The sequence below is a fragment of the Sminthopsis crassicaudata genome, chromosome 3, assembly GCF_048593235.1.
Source record: "Sminthopsis crassicaudata isolate SCR6 chromosome 3, ASM4859323v1, whole genome shotgun sequence".
NCBI lineage: Eukaryota > Metazoa > Chordata > Mammalia > Dasyuromorphia > Dasyuridae > Sminthopsis > Sminthopsis crassicaudata.
In genome coordinates, this window is record NC_133619.1 from 332341129 (window position 1) to 332367503 (window position 26375).

Below are 26375 nucleotides of genomic sequence, written 5' to 3' on the forward strand. Positions count from 1 at the left end.
TTTATTATTACTTTCTTGATGATCCTGGGTGGTATGATCCAAGGTTATTGCTCGGAAGTCCCAAGAATGTCCTTTCTTTCCTCCCAAATCTCCATCTCCTTAATACTCAGGTTCTTTTCTTCCTTCTCACTTCCATTCTTATATCAGTACTGTTCAAACCCTCCAAGTCCTAGGAACATCTACAATATCTTCTTAATAGAGCAAAGAAGGGCTACCAAGTTTCTGCAGACTAACACAAAAAATTGGACTCTCTCACTCTCACTCTGTCTAAAACACACAGAACTAAGAAGAGTTAAGTCTGTGATGTAACATTTGAACTCAGGTTCTCCTGATTCCAGGATCAGTACTCTATCCACTGTGCTGTCTACCTGCTCAGCAACTTCCTCTTCATGGTTCTCAATGTCCAGTCACTCTCCTCTTCACTCCACCCCCTACACTACTGCCAAAATCATTTTTCTAAGGTAGAAGTCTGATCACATCATTTTTCCACTGAAAAGACTTCAGTGGTTACTGACTGGTCCTAGAATGGAAATTCCTGACCTCTTTTGTATGCTGGACTACTCTGATAGTCTAGTGAATCCTATGTACCTTCTCAGAATCAGGTTTTAAAATATATAACTTAAAATGCGTGATATAATGATAGACACAAATTCTATTGAACTACAGTTATTGAAGTTTTAAATAAACAAGTTCATGGACCCATTTTAACAACTCCCTACTCTAGGATAAAGTCCAAAGTCCTCTGCTTGACTCTTTAAAAATTATCTTCCACAATCTGGCTCCAAGTTACCTTTTCTGACTTCTTTGATTTTTCTCACCTTCCTACCCTCTATGTTCCAGCCAAACTGGGCTATTAGCTTGTACTCTAAACTCTGCATTCCATCTTCCAACTCTGCCTTTGAATAAACCATCCCCCATGGTTGGAATGCATTCCTCACTCAACTCAGTCTTTCAGCCCTTTTTTTCCCATTAAAGTTCAGCCTAAGTGCCTATCTTCTCATTTTTTTTTGCTGGTCCCCACCCCCAATTTCCAATCTCTGTTTCTCTCTCTGTCTCTCTCCTCTCAACTTCTCTCCCTCCCTCCCTAATTCCCTCTTTCCTTCCCTCCTCCACCTCTCTCTCATTCCTCCTTCCCATACTCTGGGAAATGTTGAACAACATAAATACAAACACAGCACAACATAGCTGATGTTAACTTGTGGTTTTCTAAATAAATATACACCAACAGGCATCCATTTCTACATGAGTTTGACTGCCTTGCTTCAGAGCTTAAGTTCTTTGAAGGCAGGCTTTCATTATTGTCTTTGTATCACATCACATTCAGCATCCACCTGCTTTCATGAACAAGTCCCCAGTTCTAGTTTCCTCTTCTTGTATTGGGAACTATAATCCAAACAATAACACCAATTGCTTTTGGAACATATCTCTGAATTCCCAGAACAAAACACCAAACCACCATTGCCAGTCACCACTCCCACTTTTCTTTTTTTTTAAAGACTGGATGTTCCCATCTTGTTGAGAATAGATGTACAAAGTCACTCATTAGATAATTCCATGTTTGAATGGCATGGGAGCTCTGACTTGGGCTGGTTTACCCCTATTTAGACAACTTGATGGACTCTCACTCTCTGACACTCACTGTATTCATGCTGGATTTGGTGAGAAGCGAATATGATATGTTTGGATGTCAGAAAGTACATAAATTTACAAATTGGGTATATTTACAGTTAGGAATGCCCAAATAAATACGGTTTTAAAAAGGTTTTAATCTTTGTAGTACTGGGGTAGGATGCATTCATCTGTTGTGCTTCAGGCTAAAACTCAAGCCAACAGCATTCTGTTGGATTAAGCCTTTGTCGTCAGTTATGTTGGGGACCCCAGAAGTTCAGATTGTCTAGAGCATCTTAAAATTATCCCAAGTCCTTCCTTTGTTATTGAGATGCAGTATCTCATTGTACCCTCATATCATCCATATAAAGCAAGAGTGGGGCAGGGACAAGGATACTTTTTCCTTCTATACAGATAGAGAGTCTGAGGTTTGGAGAAAGGAGATGACAACCACAATTACACTACAAGTTTAGAGTAGAAGGGACGAGAACTCGGGTCTCCTAATCCTAATATATGTAGAATGGCACAATATCTTCATCTATAATTATATCTCACTCCCCTACTAAAACATGAGGTATCACTACCTCTCTAAATTTTGGATTTCCCTCAGTAACTAATATGAGGCTCTCTATAGTATGTGATTAAAAGTTGTTGGTGGTGATCATTTAATTCACCTTGCCTCTGGAGAGGACCAAAATGGGTGGGATAGGACCTTCCTCGGCAGAAGAATTGCTCTTTGTTATAAACGCCTCTGAGAAGGAAACCTCTATGCCTCCTTTGGGTTTCCTTGGCTCTGTGGTTTCCTGTGTTCCTGTGGTTCCAGAAATATATGATGACCGCTCTGATTTGTAAAGAACTCTCAGTAGGCAAAAAGTTCCTATTCTTTCTCTGGATCCCCATTAAAAGATTCCCCTCTCCCCATACACACATCTACATTCACTTCTTGGTCAGGTCCTGACCCATCAAATTCCCCACCCATGCAATTACCTGCTTTCGGAACTTCATCCAAGTGCAAGTGATAGGCTGGGTGCCTGCAACTTTACAGAACAATTCTACAGATTCTCCAGCTCGAACCTTTTTATCTTCAGGGAACTGTATGATCTGAGGGGGAAGAGCTGGAGGGAGATGGAAAGTGAATCAGAGAAATAAAGAGACTCAGAAAAAGCCAGGCAGGCAGAATTATAGAGACCCAGAGAACACACCTCTCAGAAGAACAGGGAACATCTCCCCACCAGAAGCTGGTTCCCTGCTATGTGGTACACAGAACTGAATTTGATTTGTGGAATAGTCATAGCCTTCTGGTTACAGCGTTAGTCTGCTTCCTCCTCCATTCTCACACTTCGGGAAGAGAACTAGAAACTCAGGCTTAGTCTGAGGGCTGTGACCTGAGCCCTTAGAAAACTTTCCCTGATAAACCTCATTCAGATGAGGTTTTTTCCCCCCAATAGTATTTTATATTTCTAAATACATGTAAAGATAGTTTTCAACATTCATTTTTGTAACTTTGTTTTCCAAATTTTTCTTCCTCCCTTCGTTAACTCCCCTATCCTGAAGACTGCAAACAATCGAATAATATAGGTAAAATATGTGCAGTTCTTTTAAACATATTTCCCTATTTGTCATGTGCAAGAAAAATCAGATCAACAGTGAAAAATACCACAAGAAAGAGAAAAAAGGAAGCAAACAACCACATCAAAAAAAAAAAAAAAAAGGTGAAAATACTATGTTTTGATCTATATTCAGTCTTCTTAGTTCTCCCTCTGGATATGGAGAGCATTTTCCATCCCAAGTCACAGCATTGTTGAAAAGAGCCAAGTTCATCACTACTGATCATCGCATAATCTTTTTGCTGTCGTCATACTCTTAACACAGAATTCTCTCTATATTCATGTTGGATGTTGAGTAGTATTGTCCATTTATTTTATTGCAATGCGATGCATTTAAGTTCAACACAGACTGATTAAATATCCATTATGTGCAAGGTAAAAGGAAGCCTGCCGAAGTGGAGTTAACCTCATTCTGACATATGCTACCTATGTGATTATAGCCAAGTCACTTATATTCTCAATGCTCTAACTTATGGTCTCTGATTGTAAGTTGAAGAAAAGTTGCTGGACTTCATCAAAAGAGGCATCTTTTTAAATCAATAAATCCACAGCTCCTGACCAAGAGTTCCAGGAATAATCCTAGCCATGAAATAGATGCAAGATAATTTAGTGGGGGAGTGATAACAGTTGAGGGGAAGCTTAGATGGTGCATTGGATATAGCCCTAGGCCTGGAGTCAGGAAGATCTGGATTCAAATCCAGCCTCAGACACATACTAGATGTGTGACCCTGGGCAAGTCACTTAACCATGTTTGTTTCAGTTTCTCCATCTGTAAAATGAGTTGGAGAAGAAAATGGCAAACCACTCCAGTTTATTTGTCAACAAAAATTCCGAATGGGGTCACAACAGTCAAATATGACTGAAACATCTCAATGTCAACAACATATCAGTAGCAGATGTCAGAAAAAGTTTCATGCAGAAAGTGGAGTTTTGAGGGAAACAAGAGATACTGATAAGCGGAGGTGAGGAGAGGCATTCCAGGTCTGGGATCAGTCAGCGCAAAGGTACAAAAATGGGAAATCTAATGTGATCAGTTGGTGGAACTGTGATAAGACAGGAAAGGCAACAAGTTGTAGGTAGTTTTAACTGCTAACAAAAGAGTTCATATTTCACCCTGAAGGAATAGGGAGCCCCTGGAGTTTCTTGAAGAGGGTAGTGTCAGTGTCACATTTGCATTAAAGGAAGGTCACTTTGGTTGGAAGTAGAGGATGGAATGGAGAGGGGAAAGATTTAGGACAGGAAACTATCAAGTAGCCATTGTAATAGTCTAGGGGAGAAGTGGTAAGGACCAACTAAGTGAATAGAGATAAGTGATAAAAGTAGAAATGACCAGATTTGGCAACTCATTTATCCTATTAGTGAGAAAAGTAAAAAGGGAAGAGATAGACTGAGGTTCCTAAGAAAGAAATGAGCAAGCTAGCCTGAGGGAGTCTGTTTCCAGAGGATGTGAGAGATGAAGGGCAGACAGGGCTATCCTGAATCAGAGCCCTAGGGAACCAAGGGAAATTATTTGTCCAATCCCACCAGGGGACCCCATGTCATAGGGTGCTAATTACCTGCCTTCGGAGGAGTCTTGGGGGCCGGTTTCTTTTTTACTGTTGCATCACCTGAAATGCAGAGAAGACCAATTACTTATGGCATTTTTTGGTGTCCCAAGAAAAATGCCTCATCTTATTAAAGACTTGTTATACACTAATATCCACTGTCTTGACCACTGCTACCCTACCCCTGGAGTCCAACTTTAGATAAATCCTCCTCCTCCTCCTCCTGTTCCAGATGGCACAACCTCCATATCAAACATCAGAACTTAGGAAATAGAAGCAGCAGTTTCTGGAACCTAAGATCTTGGTATAAAGAAGATACGCTGGTCTCTCTATTTAATAAGAGATAACTATACCCTATTTTAAGACACAATTGCAAACTTACCAACCATCTTCCCTTTCTAATCCCTCAAAGGACTGGAAAATGAAAACATTAGAAAATCCAATTTGCCTTTTACATAGAACCAAGAATCTAAGCTTTTGTCTGGGCAGGGAACCTTAGCTGGATGCTTTCATTTTCAGTTCAGAGTCCTCTATTTTGATGGCTTGCAAAAAAAAAAAAAAAAAAAAAAAAAAAAAAAAAAAAAAAAAAGATGCCTGACCAAAGGAGGGGGAGGCAGGAAACAAAACAAAAAACCAGACTGTGATATGAAAAATTACCTATCTAGTAAACAGGAAATCTTGGAGTTGAAGTTTAATATTGCCCATGAGCCTCATAAGTCTAATTTTAGGAAGGAAATATGGTACAATAGCAAACATGCTGAATTTGAAAGCAGAGGCTACATATGAGTTATGGTCAAAGCGTTTACTATCTATGACTTTGACCAAGTCACAACTTCTCTCCTTAGCTCCTAATGAATAAAAAGAAAGAGGAGGACAAGATAACCTCCATTATTGCCTCTCATGGTAAATCTTTGATCCTATGAAACAATTATAAATCACAATGCAAATATTAATGTTTAGCAGAGCAGCTAATACATAGTTGGCACTTAATGCTTATTTCCTTTCTTTCCTTCCTAAACATCCAATTCCAGATTGAACTCTCTGCTAGAGCTTACCTTAATTACCAATGTATCAGTCAACCAATTAATTAATGAACCAACTAACCTCAGAATCATTTAATTATTGAGCACCTACTATTAACATAACTTGACTCCTTATTCACTTTCACCTTCCCATGACCAATCAGTTGTCAAGTCCTGCTGTTTCAACTTTTGTATATCTCTTGTATATGCTCCTTTTCTCTTCTGACATCACTACCAATCTGATGCAGGCCCTCATAAATTCATGTTTAGCCTACTGCAATAGCCTGTTGATGATTGGTCTCCATGCCACAAATCTCTCTTCATTCCAATCCATGCTTCACTCACTTGTCAAATTGATCTTCCTAAAGTGCAGATCTGAATATGTCCCCCTATAATAAATATCCTAGTATTTCTAGGATAAAATATAAAATCCCCTGTTTGAAATTCAAAATCCTTCAGAATCTGGACCCTTCCAATCTCTCCAGTCTTCTTCTATCTTAATCCCTACCATGTAATTGGTAATCCCACTGTAATCTTCCTGGCTACCTTACTATTCATTGAACACAATACTCCCTCTCCCAGACCAACAATTTTCACCAGCTGTATATATCCCATGCTTAGAAAGCTTTCTCTCCTTATATGTTCCTAGTTTCTATGGATTCCTACAAATTTCACTTAAAGTTCTACTGTATTAGTTAATTGTCCAGCAAAAAGGGATCTAAGAGGATAGACATAGGATCTAGACCTGTGATTTCATTAATATAAGGTATTTCTAGATGAGAAAATTCCCTTTACCAAATTCAGCATATTGACTCCTTCTCTGCAATTTATAATCTTAAAGAGTTAATTAGAACATGATATCAAACTCAAATAGGCATTCGTAGCAATGCAATGATCTAAGACAATTTCAAAGGACTCCTGATAAAAAAAAATACTATCCACTTCCACAGAAAGAACTGATGAAATCTGAATGTAGATCAAAGCATACTATTTTTCACTTTTAGTATTTTTTTCTTTGAGTCTGTCTTCTTTATGGGAATATGTTTTGCATGACTGAGCATGTATAACCAATATCAATTTGCTTACTACCTCAGGAAGGGGAAATGTTAAAGAGGGGAGAGAGAACATTTGGAAATCAAAAAAATTTTAATGAATGTTAAAAAACTGTCTTTATGTGTAACTGAGGGGAAAATGAAATATTATTTTAAAAAAGAAATCGGGGCTATTATTAAACCATATATAAGGAACTCTATAGTCTACATATTGACTTAGTTTAAAATTTTAATAGTCTTTGTTTTATCGTCTTTTTATTTGTTAAGTATATCTTAATTGCATTTTAATCTGCTTGGGTAGCACTGGGTTATGGATCAGAGCCTGGAGAGTATTGCATAGAGGAATATGACACATCAATTCATTTGGAAACAATGCACAGCAAAATATAATTAGATAAATATCTAGAAGAACATATAATAATACATAACATTTATAAAGGTTTATAAAGCACTCTACACATATTAATTCACTTAATCCTCAAAAATAACCTCTATTATTATCTTAATTTTAGATGAGGAAATTATTTGAATGATTTGACCAGGAGCACACAGCTAGTACCTCAGGCAAACTGAGACATGGTAAAGACTTTAGCTTAGAAAGGTCAAGGTCTATCATTGTATCTTGCCTAGATGACTCCAAGGAAGAAAATGAAGCTGGTGATTTCACACCTCTCCCTCATTTAAATCCAACTTATTTACAAGTCAAGACATCACAGTTTTGATGTGTGTTATATCACATCCCTCTTCGAGAAGGAAGGACAAATAACAAGTGTTTGAGGCAAGATTTTAATTTAGTTCTTCCTCAAGTCTAGCACTCTAGCCATGAGGCCATCTAGCTGGCTTTGGGGAGAGGGAAGAGAGAGCTTAATAAGGATTTGGAAGAGGTCAAACTTGGGCTGGCTCTTGAAGAATGGGGGGGATTTGGATTGATACAGAAATAGAAACAGTGCAATGAGTGGGGAAAACATCATGAAAAAAAGGTCTCAAGTTGAGAATAAGCAGAAATCATTGGGAAGATATTGAGATAACAAGGTTTTGTATTGGAAGAGTTGTAGATGTAAATTTGGATAGATAAGAGAAGATAGCAAGATTATGGAAAATCTTAAAAGTTGGGCTAGCAATAATAACAACACTCTCAGGTAGTGCTTTTAGATTTATTTTATGTGCTTTTAGATTTATTTTATATATATATATATTGTACTTTATCATAAGAATAGCCAGGAGCTATTCAATATTTCTGAGTAGTGGGTGAAATAGTAACGTGTACAAGTGATGTGTGTAAGTAAAGTAGTAGTGATGTATGTAAGGAAACTTAGTTGGCAGTGGTCTGTGGGAGACATTCCTGGAAGGTGGGGGAAATGGAGGCAAAGAGCTGAAGGATAAGAGATGATTAGAGTAATATTGATGTGATGTGATAGAAAGATGAAGCTTGAAGGCAATAGTTAACATGGAAAGGAAGGTACAAATATGGCAGACATTTGGCAGGAGATGGTCGTGGAATGGATATATGGGATAAAGCCCAAGATAACAGGATTTTTTTTTGTGTGTGTGTGTGTGTGTGTGTGTGCACCCAGAATAATGATAGGACCATTGATCAAACTTGGAGAGGGGAGGTTGGTTTGAGGGGAAAACATAATGAGTTTTAGTTTTAAATGTGTTGACCTTAAAATATGTGAACTATTTCATCAGAAATATCTTCCAAACATTTGGAGACATGGAACTAGAAAGCCATGAAGAGGTTGGTGATATGGATTTTGGGATCAGACAAAGAGAGACAACAGTTGAAGTGTAGAGATGGATCAGTTTTCCAAGGGAAAGAGAAGAAGGACTGAGGTTGGAGAGAGTGTCCACAGTTAGGAAGTCAGATGAAAAAATAAGAATCTTACAAGGCACAGAGAAACAACAGTCAGGAGAAGTGGAGAGAGAATCAAGAATGAATTGAAAAGCTTTTAAAAGCACTAATTATATGCCAGGCACTGAGCTATGCAATGGTCATACAAATACTATCGCCTCAAAGGAAATTCTTGCCTTGAAAGAACTTACATTTTAGGAAGAAAAGACAATACAAAACATAAAAGAAGAAAGAATTTTAAGGAGAGAATGGTTGAATTGTCAAATGTCTCCAGGAGAAGGAGAACTGAGAAAAGGTCCGTGAAATTGAGAGGTGATGACTTATGACTTTTTCCCCCCTGAAGCAATTGGGGTTAAGTGACTTGCCCAGGGTCACACAGCTAGGAAGTGTTAAGTGTCTGATGTGAGATTTGAACTCAGGTTCCTTCTGACTTTAGGCTGGTGATCTATCTACTGCATCACCTGTCTGCCCCACTTATGACTTTTAAAAAAGCAATTCGTCTACAAGTATTTAGGGAGCATCTACTATGTGCTAAGCACTGATAAATGCTGGAATGGTACAAAATAAGTCACACTACTGATACTAAGAGTAAAAGAAAGGATCAATAGTGAATGATTAAGCCATAAGTTTTTCACAAAGTAAGCACTCCATACAATATTTTTTGCATCTGTAAAGTTTATTCTATGGGGGAACTTGAGTATCAGCAATTCCATAAGAAAATTTGGTGATCCATGTGCAAAAATATTTGCAGCAGCCCTTTTTGTAATGGCTAAAAACTGAGTGGATGCCCATCAGTTGGAGAATGGCTGAGTAAGTTATGGTATGTGAAGAATATTATTGTTCTATAAGAAATGATCAGCAGGATGATTTCAGAGAGGCTTGGAGAGACAAGCCTTTGTGAACTATCTTTTATGGCCCAGGCCCTGTGCCAGCACTTAGGAAAACAAAAATGAAAAAGGAATAATGTCTGCCCTCAAAGACCTTATAGAAAAAGTAACCTTATCTTTTCAGATTACTGGAAAGGGTTAGGTACTGAGGTACATGCATGTCATTCCCGCTACTAGGGAGGGGAGAGGGTAGAGAGAGGGAAAAAGACAGACAGAGAGACAGGGAGAGAAAGAGAGACACACAGAGAAAGACAGAGACAGGGACAGAGACAAAGAGAAAGGGAAAGAGAGGGAGACAGACAAACAGACAGACAGAGACAGAGACAGACAGAGAGAGAGAAGGAGAGAGAGTATGAGAGAGATAGACAGAGACAGAGACAGACAGAGAGAGAGAAGGAGAGAGAGTAAGAGAGAGATAGACAGAGACAGAGAGAGAGAAGGAGAGAGTCAGAGAGAGATAGAGAGACGGATGGAGGGAGAGAGAGGGAGGGAGACAGAAAAGAGAGACAGATGGAGAGGGGGGGGAGGGAGATAGGAAAGAGAGACAGAGACAGAGACAAGGAGAAGAAAGGAGGAAGGGAGGGAGGTAGAGACAGGGACAGGGACAGGGACAGAGACAGGGAGATTAGAAGCAAGGATAAGTTGAATGTGGAGAATGAAATAGAGGCAGTTAAATGATGGAACTCCTACCAGAACTTGGATATTTTACTAAATTAGGTGGTGAAGTCATCTGTTAAAGTATATGTTAAAAGTCAAATCAACAAACATTTACTAAGTATAAAATGTATACATGGCATTATGCTAGATGCTAGGAGGCAGCTGCTATGGAGAAGTGATAAAAGGAGTCATCGACAAATATGGAAATACATGTAAGATTATGATATATGTATAACCTATATCAGATTGCTTGCTGTCTTGGAGAGGGTGGTGGAAAGAAAAAGAGAGAGAAAAATTTGGAACACAAAGTATTAAAAAATGAATTTTGATGGCAAATAGGGAAATGTGTTTAAAAGGATTGCATATATTTATCCTATATCAGATTGCTTACTGTCTTGGGGAAGAAGAAAAATTTAGAACACAAAGTTTTACAAAAATAAATGTTGAAAACTATCTTTACATGCATTTAGAAAATAAAATACTATTGGAAAGTTAAACAAAAATTTTAAAAAGAGTCATCAAAAGCTGACTAAGCCTGGAGCATCAATGTGAATCCCAATGAAGTTGGACAGAGTGGATTCAAAAGGCAGCTAGGTAGTACAGTAGATAGAGTCTGGCACACCTGAGTTCAAATTCAGCCTTAGAAGCTTACTAGTTGTGTGACTTTGGGCAAAATCACTTAATCCATTTTGCCTCAGTTCCTCATCTGTAAAATGAGCTGGGGAAATGACAAACCATTTCAGTATCTTTGCCAAGAAAATCCTAAATGGAATCATGAAGAGTCAGACACAACTGAAACTCAACAATAAAACAGATTCAAAATGGTCCAAATGGCATTACTTCAAGCCTCTTTCCACAAAGGCCTACTCTGGTGGAGTAATTGCTGGCAGCTCATAAGCTAATGTTTATGCTTCTAAGATTTGTGGTAAAATAGAATTGTTTGTATCATATACAGTTTTGTGTAGTTTCTGTTATTTTCAGATTTTTTTTCTGTTGAATTCTTATAGTCAGCTTAAATTTTAGCTTAAAATTGCTTTTAAAAAACACACCTGTGAGTGTAATTTCTGTGCAATTTCTAGTCTTAGTAACTTGCCTGGGACATGAGACCTATTCAGGGTCACAGAGCCAGGATGTATCAGAGGACTTGAGTAGACATCTTCTTGGCTCCATCTACTAGACCAGACTAGCATAGTGCCTGGCATATTGTAAGCACTTAATAAATATTTGTCTACTGACTCTCAAGACAAAACTTTTACAAAATTAGCACCTGTTGAGATTCACAGAAGCTCAATTTATTCCTGTTCTTTGTGACTTAAAGGATTTTTTTCCAGCCTCCCTTAATCAATTATTTAATACCCCATGCTGCTTCCTTTCAGTCCTTTATTTCTGATTTAGCTCTCCCCTTTATGTGTCTGGAGTTCCTTTCTAATCTTATTCCCTGCTGGTCTGGTGGTATGCAGTCTCCGAGGACTCTGATGTGTAACCTGCTTGCCTACTTTTCTTACCCTTTTCTCTCATTAAAACCATGTTTATCTCTGCCAGTAACTCCTCCCCAACAACCCCAAATTCACTGAAGTAGGCTTGAAACAATCACAGAGGAAAAAATAAGCCCCCAACAAGAAACACCATGGCCCGAAAATCAATCATGGGCCATGTTCTGGACTGAGAACTGATGGCAAAGGGAAATGGGGAATAGGAGACACATCCCTGGTTGTTGAGCCTGAAAGTCCTGGCTCACAAACAGCCTTTAACACATATGACGGTAGATACAGAGCTATAAGGGGTCCTGCATTTCACCAAGGTTAACCGTTTCATTCACATATGGGGAACTTGAGACAAACATGACATGTCCAGGATCACACAGCTATCGTGCTGAAACAGGCTTTTCAGGACACTAAGGCTCAGTGCTATTTCCACTATCTAATCCTGTCTCACAAAGTGGTTGTGTAACTCTGGGTAAGTCACCTGAGATCTAAGTAACCTAGACAACTCTCTAAGACTATCAGTGGGGGGGGGGGGAGGGCAATCACATACCTGCAGGGAGAATCCCCCTTTTTTTTCCCCCACTGGTGATAAAAATCACAATTCTGGTGCAGAAATAGTAATAATCAAGGTATATGAGAAGCAGCAGGAAACATCCTACTTTATTTCTTGTCTTATAGACAGAACCTCAAGGTCACTGTGTAATACATCTACCTTAATGCCAACTGTGATCCCACTTGCCAGCAAAGTCAGAAAATGCCCAGCTTCATTAGTCAGCTCTCAGTAATACCGTATTTACAGTTACTTTGGTTTCATAGACACCCTTTCTTTTCCCACTTGAATAGGTACTAAAGGTATGAATCATGCTTTCACATCCAAGTTATCGTCATAATAGCCAGCAATTATACAGTTCTTTAAAGACTGCAAATTGTTTTTTACAAATATTGTCTCATTTTTATCTTTACAACAACTCTGGGAAGTCAAATTATTATCCCCAGGGTCACACTGCTAGTAAATATCTGATACCATATCTGAACTCAACTTTTCCTGACTCCAAATATAAGATTCTATATATTGAGCCATCTATTGTGATGACAATAATAGCTAGTAGTTATAGAACTTTAAAGTTTGCTAAGAATATATTATATATTATACACACATAGTGTACAATATATCATATACAGGTATTATTTCACATACACATATTATTTCATCTGATCCTTACACTAACCCTGTGAGATATATTATTAGCCTCATGACACATAGCTACCTATTTTACAAGGTTATTTTTGGGAAAACACTTTGTGCATTAGTAATACTAGCTAGTATTTACATATCCCTAGAGTTTGCAAAAAGCTTCATGCATGTAATCTTATATGATCCTCACAATTTTGTGAATATCAGCTACTATTATTATTCCCATTTTATAGATGAGGATACCGAGTTTTACACAGTGTTGCACAGCTGGTAAATGTTGGAGGCAGAATTTGAACTTGGGTCTTCCTGACACCAAGTACAGATAGCTGTATACAGTGTTCTATAAATTAGTTTTGATTCTCTCTCTAATAACAGAGAGAAGTATAAAAAGAGAGGGGAAAAAAGCAGAAATAGAGATATTTCTGTACTTTAGCACAGGGCCTAGCATATAATAAGCATCTACTAAATATTGGGTGAATTAACCTGAATTGAAAAAATGAAGTCCAAGTTCAAAGAGAATCACATATAGTCAATTTGGGAGGGTTCCTGGAGGTCCCAAACAAATGCATCTGTATCAGATCTGGAGGGGATCCTAGCTTCCAATCTCTTGAATCTCACCATTTTCTTTCTATTCTTCCCTCATCTTTCTGGAACACTGTCCTTAAGCTCAAGCCCAGCTAATATACTTCTTAGCTTGGGAAGGTATGCTGTTTGGAGAAGAAGGGGGGAGGGGTTGCATCATGCAGCAGTCTGGGTGCTGGAGCAACATGAAGGAGCAAATACCGATTGGTCTCCTCCGTCCCACCCCAGCACCCATAAGTCAGCAGATTTATCTCAGATAAGACCAGGGTAAACAAAAAGTAGGGGCTATCCAAAAGTGTGCTGAGCTGGAAGGCCCCACATGGCTTCTGGGAAAACAGAGGAAGGCAGCTTTTGAGAAGCTAGTATTAGAACTGTGGGTATAAGGAATTCAAAAAGCTTCTGCCTGTCTAGGGGACATTTCCCTTTTTAGGTATTTGGCTAAAAATAGCCAGCAATCTTCCCCAATCCTAAGAAAAGTAGCATTGCCCTCTGCCAAAGACTCATGAAGGGAAGAAGCCAGGCGTAGGTAGGGTTTGGTGGCTGAGGGCTGAATCCCCATATCATGGAAACTATAGCAGAATGGTTCAGAGGCATTGGACAATGACATAAAGTTGCCTGGATCCCTCTAGACTGAGACAGACCCCCCCCCCTCCTGATCTAGCTTTTTAGTGTCTTTCTTGCTCTAAAATTAATATACTAGGCCAAGTTTTTCTTTTTCAATTGCAAAAAAAAATACAGAGTCCAAAAATATTTTTAAAAAGAGAATAAAACCACAAAATTATATACTTGCTTTGGACAGTTACTAGCAATTGAGTCTTGGCCAAATCACTTTGCTTATATCAGTCTCTGTTTCCTCACTTGCTCATTGAAAATGGGGATAATGAGGGTACCTACCTAATAGTGGTATTCTGAGTATCAAAGGATATAACATATAAAAAGCACATTACAAAACCTTTGGTGATATTATGCAGTAAAACACTAGGTGGTAGAAGGAAGAACATTAAAAAATAAAGCATAATCTCTACTTTCATGGAGTTTATGATCTCATTGGGCAGGAAAAATATGTTCATAATGAAATATAAATGTACCTGATGAGTGCATAAGCATGTTCCTGAGAAGTAAGAAAATTACATCCGGGATAATTAGAAATGACTTCATGGGGGTAACGCTTGAAGTATGCATGGGTGAAAGACATGAAACATAGATACCATATATTTTTTCTTTCTATCTATCTATCTGGAGCTTATTCTTTCCAATTCTATTCCCTCTCTGTCTGGAGATCTTGACAAGGATATACACATATGTATGCATATATATGCATATACACACACACACACACACACACACACACACACACACATACACATATATATATATTTCAAGAATAAAAAGCCCTCCTATGCAGAAGGCTCAATAACTATTTGTTGAATAAATAAGGGGAAGTTGCTATAAAAACCTTTCTTCAATAAAGTTTTTGATATACCCCTTGGACCCCCTTAAATTAACAGGAATTAATAGGAGAGTCACCTTATGAAGCTGAGATTGAAACCTGAAACCCCAATATTTTACTTGATTGTTGGGTCAATGAGGGAAGGGCAGATTTTATTCCTTTCCTCCAGACACAAAGAAGAGACTTAATAATCAGTTGAATTGAGTAAATTATGATGACTAGGAGACCCAAATCTATAACAGAACAGCCAAAGTCAAACCATAGACTGGGAATAGAACACATAGGGATACAACCCCCTAACAGTGGCATTATAGAATCCCAACTTTCCCCCTTTTGAGTCAGATGACCCCCTCAGAGCAGTTATAATTTAACTATTACTTGAGTACTTATAGTAGGAATTCTGTAGTTGCCACTGGAAAATTCGACTCCCTTTCCAGTGGTCTACCCAGACCTGCCACCTAAATTATCTTCTACCTATATCCACTGACCATCAGAGGCAGAGTGTGCTCTTTATTGTAGGTCAGAGTGACCAGTGAATTAGGATGTCTCCCTTTTTCATTTTGAATGAGACAGATTATTTTACACTTATCTTTTCTTGGCAAATGTGCTGTTCTTCTGAACATCTCTATTATTGTCGAAAGCATCACCATGATTCCAGAAATCCAGATGCCCAATCAACTATCAATTTTGTCACTCTCACCTTTATTCTATTTAGGCTTTAATGGCCTCTCTCCTGGAATATTGCAGTAATCTCTTGATGGATCTCTGTTTTTCAATTATCTCCCCATTGTACTTTATCCTCCAGGCAGCTGCCAAAGTAATTTTCCCAAGTGCAGGTCTAAACATGTCACTTTTATTCAACAAATTCCAGTAACTCCCTATTCGTTCTAGGATCAAATATTATTTCATCTTTATCTCTTTCATTTTTATTTCTATTCTGTAAAAATTTTATAATGCAAATAAGTATTATAAGAAGAATTCAAATATATAATTTATGAAGAAGTAAATATACATAATGTTGGTATAAGGAGTTCATGAGGTCAAGTAATTCAGGTGGAATATTTATAGAAGCAACATCAATCAGATGTTTATTAAATACCTACTAGGTGCTAAGCATTGGGAAAATAATAGAAAAGTAATAGTCTTGGATTTCCAGGAGCTTACATTTCATCAAATGCAAACCTGCTATTGTGGAAAGATTATTCAGCTTATGATCAGGAGACTTGAGTCCAGTACTATCACTGACTACCTTGAGCAAATGATATTTCTGTACCGCATTTTCCCTATTCGTGAAGTAGGAAGATCGAGAAAACATTTTGTGGGCATACCATCCTTACTCTCAAGATATTTCCTTTAAGAAATGTTGGAGGAGAGCTGAAAAAATCTCTTTTGTCTGGTTCCTTCATAGCAAATTTCAGAGAATCCCAAAAATGTTAAAAGCTGGAAGGGAATCTGAATCTTTTCCCATCCCATGCTCTATCACAGGTGAAGAAAATGAATCCCAGAGAGACTAAGCAATTGATAATGGTCCCAAGGCTAACCAGCAGCAGTGCTGAGATTAGAATATATAGGGCATGTGTCCTGATTCCTAGTCTAAGACTTTCCAAGGCCCATATTCCTGCCCTATCATTAGCTCTCAGTATTAATGGAATCTAAGGAGAAAGTTCACTTCCTCACCTTTATCTCCACTTCCCCTGGGCCATAAAGTTTGGGACATTGTCTTCTCTGGTTCCCAGCTACCCCTTCTATGTTTGTTCATTCATCCATCCATCCATCCAATTAACCATCTAAATATTTATTGCCTTTGAATGTGCAACACACCATGCCAGATGCTAGGAGAGATATGAAGATAAATAAGACATGGTTCCTGTCGGCACAGGGATAACGATTTAGTAAAGATATAATCTAGTAGGGGAAAAGGTATAAACAGAATTACAGACAATATATGAGAGAATGGTCTAAAGCTAAAGCACAAAGTGGTTGAAGAAGTCAGTCTTATTTTGAGATGATATTGTTGTGAGAGGGGGGGAGCATATATGTTGACTTCAAAGGATAGTGGTCAAATAAGGGGAAGAAATTCTAGTCATAATGAATCTGAAACAGGAATGTGTGAGGGTTTGGTCAGGAACTTGGACTTGGGAGTCAGGAAAACCTGGGTTCAAATGTCATCTTGAGCCCTTACTAGGATGACTCTGGGCAAACAGAAACTTTTTTTTAAGAGGAGCAGTTTTTTCATCTGCAAAATGAGGGGATTGAACTCAATGACTTTTGAGCTCCTGTCCAGCTCTAAATCTTGGATACTATGCACCTGATTAGATAGGAAAATGATGTTGGATTTAGACTGTGGAAGGTCTTGAATACTAGGCCAATCAATTTGGTCTTTAGGCAGTGAGGTTTAGGCACTGGGGATTTCTGAGTCAGTAGACTGTGTGTGGCAGGCTTGGAACTGTGTATGAGAAATACCAATTTGGTACTTTGGGCACATTTTGATAACTTTTGGTAATTTGGCACATGGAATATTGTTAGGTGGGTGGGTGGATACTGTCCTTTGTTCTCAAAGACACAGTAATGTCACTTTGGTTCTCTCTAAGAACAAAGGACAACATCCACCCAACCAATTGAGCTGAGTTACAGTGTATCTGACTGTGGGTGATCAGATCAAAATGAGGCAGGTTGGACACAAATAGTCCTAACTTTGCACATCTCCTGCTTTTTCTGAGCTAATTCAATTCTGTTTTGCTCATAGAACTAACCAGTTTGGAGGTCAAATCAATAAAAGGACTTGATGACTAATAAGATGGAATGTGATAAAGAAAAGAGATAGTAAAAATAAATCCTTAAGTTTGGGGCTTGATAGGGCCTTGCCCTCAACAGAAACAATGAAATCAGGAGTCTTTCTCTGATTCCCAACAGTAAGAGAAGGACATCCTGTTCCCTGGAAGGAAGCTCTGCCTGGATTTGGAAGAATGGCTGAAGTGTTCCCTTAAATGTTGGTATTAAATTCTTTCAATGATGCATTCCATAAACGCCCACAGCATGTCTCAAGATCCAGGGAAATATGCCAACCTGCCACCCCCCTCTCCTTAACTCAGAAAACCCAGATTTCTCTCTGTCAAATTGGTGGCTAAGGGGAGGGAGTATGGAGAGGGAGAAAAGAACCACCATAAAGACCACACATCCATCTCCCCAGACCATCACTTAACTATAGCAATTGGGGAAGATGGGGAGCAGGATCCTGGACAGAGAAGAGCATCCTTGAAACATGCTGGTTGGAGACAGTCTGATAAATAGTAGACTCAAATAGCCTTAGTTCAAATCCCATCTCTGACTTTTGAGCTTAGAGACCACGAGTCTTAGTTTCCTCTTGGACAAATGAGGGTTGACTAATGGTTTCTGAGAGCCATGGTAGTTTCAGATCCTTACAATGTGTTCTGATTTATTTAATCTACCTAAGTTATCTCTGGGGTACAATGCAAAAGAGCCCAATATCTGTAATCAAAGGGCCTGGATTCAAATCCTGCACTGTGCAACTTTGGACAATTCAGTTAACTTCCCCAGACCTTGCAGACTTCTCATCTGAAAAGAAGAGGAAGTTGGACTGTCTTCTTAAATTCATTGCATCTCCAGATCTATGACCAAAGAGTGGGTAACAATCTCCAGCATGTCCCTGGGAGAAGTATGTCTCCTCCAATCTTGGATTTCAATTTATTCTTCCCTTATTTTCCAATGCGCACAGGGGTTCCCCACACGAGGCCAAGTTTCCTACCAGAGAATCTCTTCCTTGCTTCTCTCAGGACCAGGCTGGCTGTGGTGAGAAGAACCTCATAGCTGCATGCAGCAGGACAAACAGCTCACCTTTTGAATGAGGTCTTTTCTTGTGCCCCAGATGCCTTCCTAGCCAAGGTGACTGCATCCACTTTGACAGTGTTTTACATACAGGGATACTGACTCTCTGTTAGGATGTAAGCTCCAACGGGGTACAGATTATCTTAGTTTTGTACCCCAGTAATTAGCAAGGCCCTTTACTAAATGTTGACTGGTCACATGAGGATAGTTTAAAATGAATTCAAACCTCACTGGCATTTTCCTGACACAGGGCACGCGCCTGGATGCTCTACCTGTTGTAAATCAAGATGAGCTCAAGAACTTTAAACCAACTGCCTTTTCTCATTAGGAATGAAAATCTGCTGAGCAGAAAAACATATCCCAAAATTCACAGAAAGGTTTTGGATTTACAGTTTTGAATCAGGGGTCACTATTCCATAACAGCAGAGCAGCGAGGTGGTGCAATGGATAGAGAGCCAGGCCTGGAGTCAAGATCTAGTTCAGATTTGGCCACAGATGTGTTCTGGCTATGTGACCCTAATCAAGTCAGTCAACCCTGTTTGCCTCAGTTTCCTCATCTGCAAAATCAGTTGGAGAAGGAAATGGCAAACCAATGCAGTATTGCTGTTAAGAAAACTCCAAAAGGGATCACAAAAAGCCAGATACAACTGCAACAACTGTGAACAACTCAGAAACGACACCAAAAATAACCTCATTGTTATTATCTAGGTGCATCAGGCCACTGGAAGAATAAAAAAAAAAATCTCTTCTTCCTTTTCTATATTCTTCTCTTCCTTTTCATCCTCTCCCTTCCTTGAACTGCCTTTTCTACCCACAGATTTTTCTGAGTCTAGTATTCAAGGCCTCCTCTTCTCAGGTAGGTTTTGCTTCATCTCTCTACCTTCATTATTCTCACTCTATATAATCCTCTTCTCCAACCAAGAGAATCTTCTCGCTGTTCCCTACACAGAATCCATTCATTCCAGTCTATTTCCTTTTTGGTTCAAATTACTATTAACATTCTATATCTTCTCCACCAATTAATGTCTTCCTCTTTTTCTTCTAAACTCTGTCTAAAAACTCTTCTCCCAAACTTTCTGGAATTAAGCCCACCAAACTGATCATATTTTTGTTTCCTGCCCAACCACAACCTATCACTGAGGCATTCAGTATGAATTATACCTGCTGGACTTGGAATCAGAGAACAGGATTGAAATTCCACCTATGCCATTTTCTATTTGAGTAATCTTAGCTTAGTTACAATATCTCTGAGCCTCCTCTCTTTCTCTGGAAAATGATGGATTTGCATGAGAGAACTTCTGAGACCACACCTGACTCTATATCTATGCTCCTCTGGTCCCATGGAGAGGTAGGATCTGTAAGGATTCACATGCACTTTTGTGAGGTCCATGTCCTACTTTCTCTATTAGATAGGAGACTCCTTCAAAGCAGGATTGTGACTCCTCCTTCCAAGTCTCCCAGTTTTTTCCAGAAAGCAGATTCCCCAGAATCTAGGGTGGAGGGTGAGGAATGGAGAGATGAGCTCTGCACAAACTCAGTGCTGACATTTCACTCACACAGCTGTCAGTGGAGGGAGGTGGTGAGGAAGGAGCAACCCCAGTCTGACAAGAAAATCAAACAATCTTTTTTCAGTAGCTAGGACAGAGGGGGTGAGGGGAGAGAAGGGAGGAAGAGAAGGATTTCTTAGTTAGACACCAAATATGTTAGCCCTTCACAAGATGTCTGAGAAACAGTGAAATCTGCCAACAATTAACACTGAATCAAAGGACATTATAACCTAGGGATGGGCATCTAAGCAGTGTAGCGGATAGAATGCTGGGGGTATAGTCAATACTCACCTTCCCAAGTCAAATCTGGCCTCAGACACTAGCTATGTGACCCTGTGCAAGTTACTTCCCCCTGTCTGCCTCAGTTTCCTCATCTGTATAATGAGCTGAAGAAGAATGAGCAAACTGCTCCAATAACTCTAGAAGAAAATCCCTAATGGGGTCAGAGTCACACACAACTGAAACAATGGAACAACAACGTAACTAAAAGATCCATCTGCACTTTCTTAAGAATAAAAAAGAAAACTGGCCTTGAAAAAATTACCTTGTCCACCTCTTGCCTCTAGCCAGGAAAGACCCTCTCTCAGGCCACAAAGAAGATGTCTTCCCATTTCTCAAGTAAGGGGGGGGACAGAGAAGGTACAGAATTTGCAAAGTCAACTTTTAGGCTCTTCATTAAGAATTGAAATGAAACCCCCACAGCTATCTAGTAGCGACCCCTCTCCTGCCAATAGGATTCCACGAAATTCTTGATTAATGATTCTTTCTTAAGAGACTTAATGATAATGAAAATACCGTTGGAGAGTATTTTATGCCAGGCCTGGAATCAGAAAAACCCGAGTTCAAATCTGGTCTTAGATATTTTCTAGATACTCAGACACTTTTAAGTGCACTCCTTTAGGAAAGACAAGAAACTTTCTACCATCTTGCATACCAAATAAATGAAGATATAGCATGTGGTTATTTAGTCATATCCGACCTCTACATGGAATTCAGATCTAGGAGAGATGTTGGAGATAATCTACTTCTAGTCCCTCTTTTTGCAGATGAGGAAACTTTCTAGAAAGTGCTAGGGAGCTTCAGTGCTTGTTGAAAAGCTAATCTTATCCTAGAGAAGTACAATGGATTGTTCATGATCACCTCAGTACCTATGAAGGACAAGGAAAAGATGACACTTCCTATTTTCACGTGGCAGAGAACTGTTCCTAACTGATGTGATTTCCATCTATCTGATACATAAAAGACCCTTTCTCTATTAAATGGGAGACTCCTTTAAAACAAGATTGTGACCCTTCCTTCCTATTCTCCTTAATACCTTCTAGCTAAAAGAGATCTTTCCTTTCGAAAATCTTATGGCACTTTCATCTGAATGTCTCCTTTGCCCTTCTGAATTCTACATTATATCAATTTTATATATACATACACATATAATATATACACATGTTATTTATATACACATACATACATGCATACACATACGTGTGTGTGTGTGCCCAGGATAGCTAGAAGATACAGTGGGTAGAATGTCAAACTTTATGTCAGGAAACTTCACCTTCCTGAGTTCAAACATCTGGCCTCAGATACTTACTACCTATATGACTCTGCTCAAGTCACTTAATACTATTTACCTCAACTTCCTCATCTTTTAAATGAGCTGGAGAAGGAAGTGGCAAAGTACTCCAATATTTTTGCTTAGAAACCCCCAAATGGGGTCATGTAGAGTCAAACATGACTAAAATAAATGAATAACGACAACAAATTTTCCCCAAAATATTAATAACTGTATAGTGGTCATTGCCTAGAATATTTTATGAGTTTACAAATAGTTGGTGTTTTATTATTAAAGTCAACTCAATTATGTGGAGCTGGGCCATCTGCTTTTATGGCTCATCCACAATAAGGGTTTGATCTCAGTCTGGTGCCCCACCACTTCCTCCCCAACCTCCTGCTTCCCAGGTGGTGTATACTCATTACAGTATCATTCTGAACAAAACTTCATTAGAAAAATAAATCTGTTGTTGGGAAAAAGAAAATAAAAATCTTTCAAGGAAAAGAAATGGGTTATAGTGGAAAACAGAAGTGATTCTTGCAATCACCATGCTGGTGCAAGTCCTTGTCTCCTGATTCATAGACTCACCTCTCCCAGCTCTTGGTTTGCACTCTATTCAGCTGCTAAAGTAATCCTCCTAAAGTGAAGGTCTGATCACATAATTCCTCCCTACTCAATAAACTCCAGTGGCTTCCTATTGCCTCTAAAATCAAATATAAAACCTTCTAACTTAGAATCTGTCATAACATGGTCATTTATCCCTTCACATAGACTACAATCCAGAACATCCTTGCTGTTCTCCACTTCCCAACCCACAGTCTCTCAGGCTGGGTATGCACTTCTTTCTTGCCTGGGCTGCCTGATTTCCTTCAAGATTCAGCTCAAATCCCACCTTGTACAGAGCCTGCTCTCTTTTCCTACAGTCAGCAGAGATTTTCTTGGGAGATTAACTCCAATTTATATTGTATAACCCTTGTAGGCATAGAGTTATTTGTATGTTGTCTCTGGGGAAGAACTCCTGGAAGGCAGGAACTTGAGGCTTAGTACAGTGCCTGGCACGTAGTAAGTACTTGCTGACTGACAATCTGATGAATATTGAATCAATTGAATGCTCCATTTCTGCAGGAATAATCTAACTCCGGCCCTTTATGTATTTGACAGAAGGAAATCATGGCAATTAGGGAGACTTCTTAGCTATATGAAAATGGGTGATGTTAAAGCACCACTCTTTAAGAAGACTTGGACCAAAAGTTAAGGTCTGATGGAGGGAGTGAGGAGAAGAACCCCAAATCACAGAAAGTGGAACCATAAAATTGGAAGGCACCTCAGGCCATGTAACCCAATGAATACCTTACAAGGATTTTTCAGCATCTACTTGAATACCTCCCAGTGATGAGGAACTCACAACTTTATAAAGTAGACTGTTCATTCTTTTTTCCTAGAGACCATTCTTTGCCTCAATTTCTACTAGCTTTAATTACTGAATGGGTGTGGTCTCAGTCAAATAGAAACCTGTTGAAGACCTTAGCTTAAAAAGGCCAAGGCCTCCCAAGGCATCTGGGCCATCTCCCATCATCTTGATGTATATTTGGCCACTGGACCCAGATGGCTCTGGAGGGGAAAGTGAGGCAGGTGACCTTGCATAGCTCTCTCACACTTAAATCCAGTTTACTTGCACATTACAGTTTACATGACATCACCTACCTGATGTCATGGTCCTCTTTAAAAATAGAAAGACAAATAATTATTTGAAAACTCTTAATTGTTATTTCAATCTGAAATATATTTCCTTATTTCTACAGAGTGGTCTAAGTTTTCTGGCTTATGGAGCTATATGAATCTCAGAGTAAAAAGGGACTTCAGAAATCACCTAGTATGATCCATTACCTTAATAGGAAATCCCCTCTACATCACTGTAAATAATTAATCATTCAGCCTTCTATTGAAGACTTCTTGAAATAGGAAATTCACTACCTACCAAGGCAGCCCATTCCATTTGTGCTCTGCTCTAAGAATTAAAAGGTTTTTTGTCCTAGCATGGTAAAATCTGCCTCCGAAATTTCAAACGTAGAATTTGGGCTGAAAAAGACCTTAAATGACATTAAGACCAACACCCTCATTTTAGAGAAGTGAAAAAACCTGTTTCAAGTTAAACATTTGGCAAGATTCAAATTCAGATCCTTCTGCCTCTGAGACCATCATTCTCTCCAGAGGCAGTCAATAAAGTCAACGAAGATCTAAGTTCAAATGTGATCACATACAATTGTATGTCTCTGGGCAAGTCACTTAAATCTGTTAGCCTCCAATTTCCTGACCTGTAAAATGGAGGTAAGAACAGCACCTGCTTCCCAGGGTAATTGTGAGGATAAAATGACCAATTATTTGAAAAATGCTTAGCACAGTGCTTGGCGAGTAGTAGCTGCTTAATAAACATTCTTTCCCTTTCTCTTGTCTGCCTACTGTGCTGCCTAGTCGTGCCCTCTAGGGCCAAGCCTTTTAGACACATGAAGACAAGTTATGTTTCTCTCCCAAGATTCTCTTCTCTGTGACAAAGTCTCACTGGGATTCTTTACCATCCAATATATGAATTCCATCTCCTAAGATTTAGCCCAGATCTAAAGAATGAAACTTCACTCCTCTGGCCCACTTTACAACCTGCGACCTCTTAGGCAACTCCAGCATGGCCCAGAGAAGAAGCAGAAAGAGATCACTTACTTTCAGTTCCGAGGACAGGAGGAACTGAGCTCTTAGACCGTCGAGACTTCATCTGACTATGTGGAGCATCTGGAATGACATGAACAACAACAATGAAAAACAATTGTGGAGTGGGTACCAAACCACATGGTCCGGAGGGTCCCAAAAACGTGTTTCTGCCTCCCACAGCCCTATCTCCATCCAACTCGTGGTCCCCTCTCCCTGTGTACTCCCAGTTGGTCCAGGGACTTGCTGGGCAATGTGCAGACTATGTAAAGATGGATGGCCATCAATGCTGGCTAGAAAAGGGAACCTGTGCCAGGCAGAAGGCCAACCAAGAAGAATCTCCTTTATCAATCAGATAGAAGGAGAGAACATTAGGTTCTTGAAACCGGCATAAACTGAAGGGCACACTAGTGAGTAATGATAATCTGGGTAAACTCTTTACTGCTTCCAGCATTGCACTTTTTTCTCAAGGCAACTCTGTATGAAATAATGAGCTAGGGCTTGGAGTTACCCCTGCTGTCAGGAAAAGGTGTCCCAAAAATCTTTGTACAGTTTAAAACTTTAATAACGAGATCATTTCTTTCCCTATAAGCTTGTATTATAGGAATTGGGGCAAGTGCATTATTTTCTTAGATGCAAAGCTTTAGAGATCATAGGGCCAGCATAGACTTGTGGTGAAAAGACATCTCAGAAGCATTTAAGAAGCCCTCTTGGTTCAGTTTTAAGCTACTAAGACTTTGGGGAAAATCACACCTACCTTGATTGAAGTTAAGTAGACTACTTTCCCATCCTTGAACAGACTAAACACAAACCATCTATAACCAGAATGCACTTTACTCCATCAACTCCAGCTCTTGGAAATTATGACTGTCCTTACAGGATCAGCCCAGCCACCATTTCCTCTGAAGCCTCTCCTAATCTCCCCAGTTAGTATCCTCTTTTTTCTTAATTTTGCTTGTGCGTGCTTATTTCTGTACATGCTATACAGTCAAAATAAGGAATCATGTACCCATTCCCTTCCACTTATAAAAGGAGCAGGTGAAAAAAAAAAAGCACATAGAGGGATTGTATTGAATGGAAAAGGACAATGAATCTGCATCTTTCTTTAGGGGCTGATCATATTCTGATCAATATGCCCCAACATTCCACTCACTATTCTGTCTCCTAAAGATGGTTCTTTTTTTAATTAAAGCTTTTTATTTTCAAAACATATGAATGGATAATTTTTCAAATAAACCTTTAGAGATGGTTCTTAAGGAAAGTACTGGGGGTTTGTGGTAGATGGTTGTGGAATCTGCTTTCTTTTCCCTTTTAGGAACTATCCTTCCTATCTTTTTCTACTTGTGCTTTGAAGCCCAGTGAGAGGAAGAAGGAGTGGGAATTTCTAAAGAGTCTCTCGTCACATTCCTGTGGCTTGGCATGGGGAGGAGTTGGGGTCCATCCATCTTTGACTCCACCTCTAAGACTGGTTGAAAGAACGTTAGGGGACAAACTGGCTGTTGAAACAGAGCTCCCTTTTCTCTGGGTCTACTATTCTTAGTCTCTGGTTTAGCCATTAGACTAGTCAGAGAAGGGCATGGTAGGGGTCATTGTAATTCCACCCTATCTGCAGAACTCATCCCTTCTCTTGTTCTCCTTTCTTGCTTTATCAGACCTTGGAACGCTCCTTACATATCTGCTGTCCATGACAAAGGGAATGGGGGATTCACAGTTTATGTTATCTTAGAGCCTTTGACATATGCTTACCAGCAAGATTCATGAACAATTTTTAAATGGTCTACAGTCTCTGAAGG

The 26375-nt window shown here is 39.2% G+C and overlaps 1 protein-coding gene across 10 annotated transcripts in view; it reads right to left on the reverse strand.

Annotated features, from left to right (window-relative positions):
- MYLK (myosin light chain kinase) overlaps nucleotides 1–26375 on the reverse strand; it is a 424364-nt gene that overhangs the window by 75655 nt on the left and 322334 nt on the right. For all 10 annotated transcript variants that reach the window (XM_074301410.1, XM_074301411.1, XM_074301413.1 and 7 more), the window contains 3 exons: nucleotides 24598–24666; nucleotides 4772–4822; nucleotides 2596–2723 (listed from right to left, as the gene is read on the reverse strand). In XM_074301410.1, the coding sequence (XP_074157511.1) occupies nucleotides 2596–2723; nucleotides 4772–4822; nucleotides 24598–24666 (248 nt within the window). The remainder of the gene's footprint in view (nucleotides 1–2595; nucleotides 2724–4771; nucleotides 4823–24597; nucleotides 24667–26375) is intronic.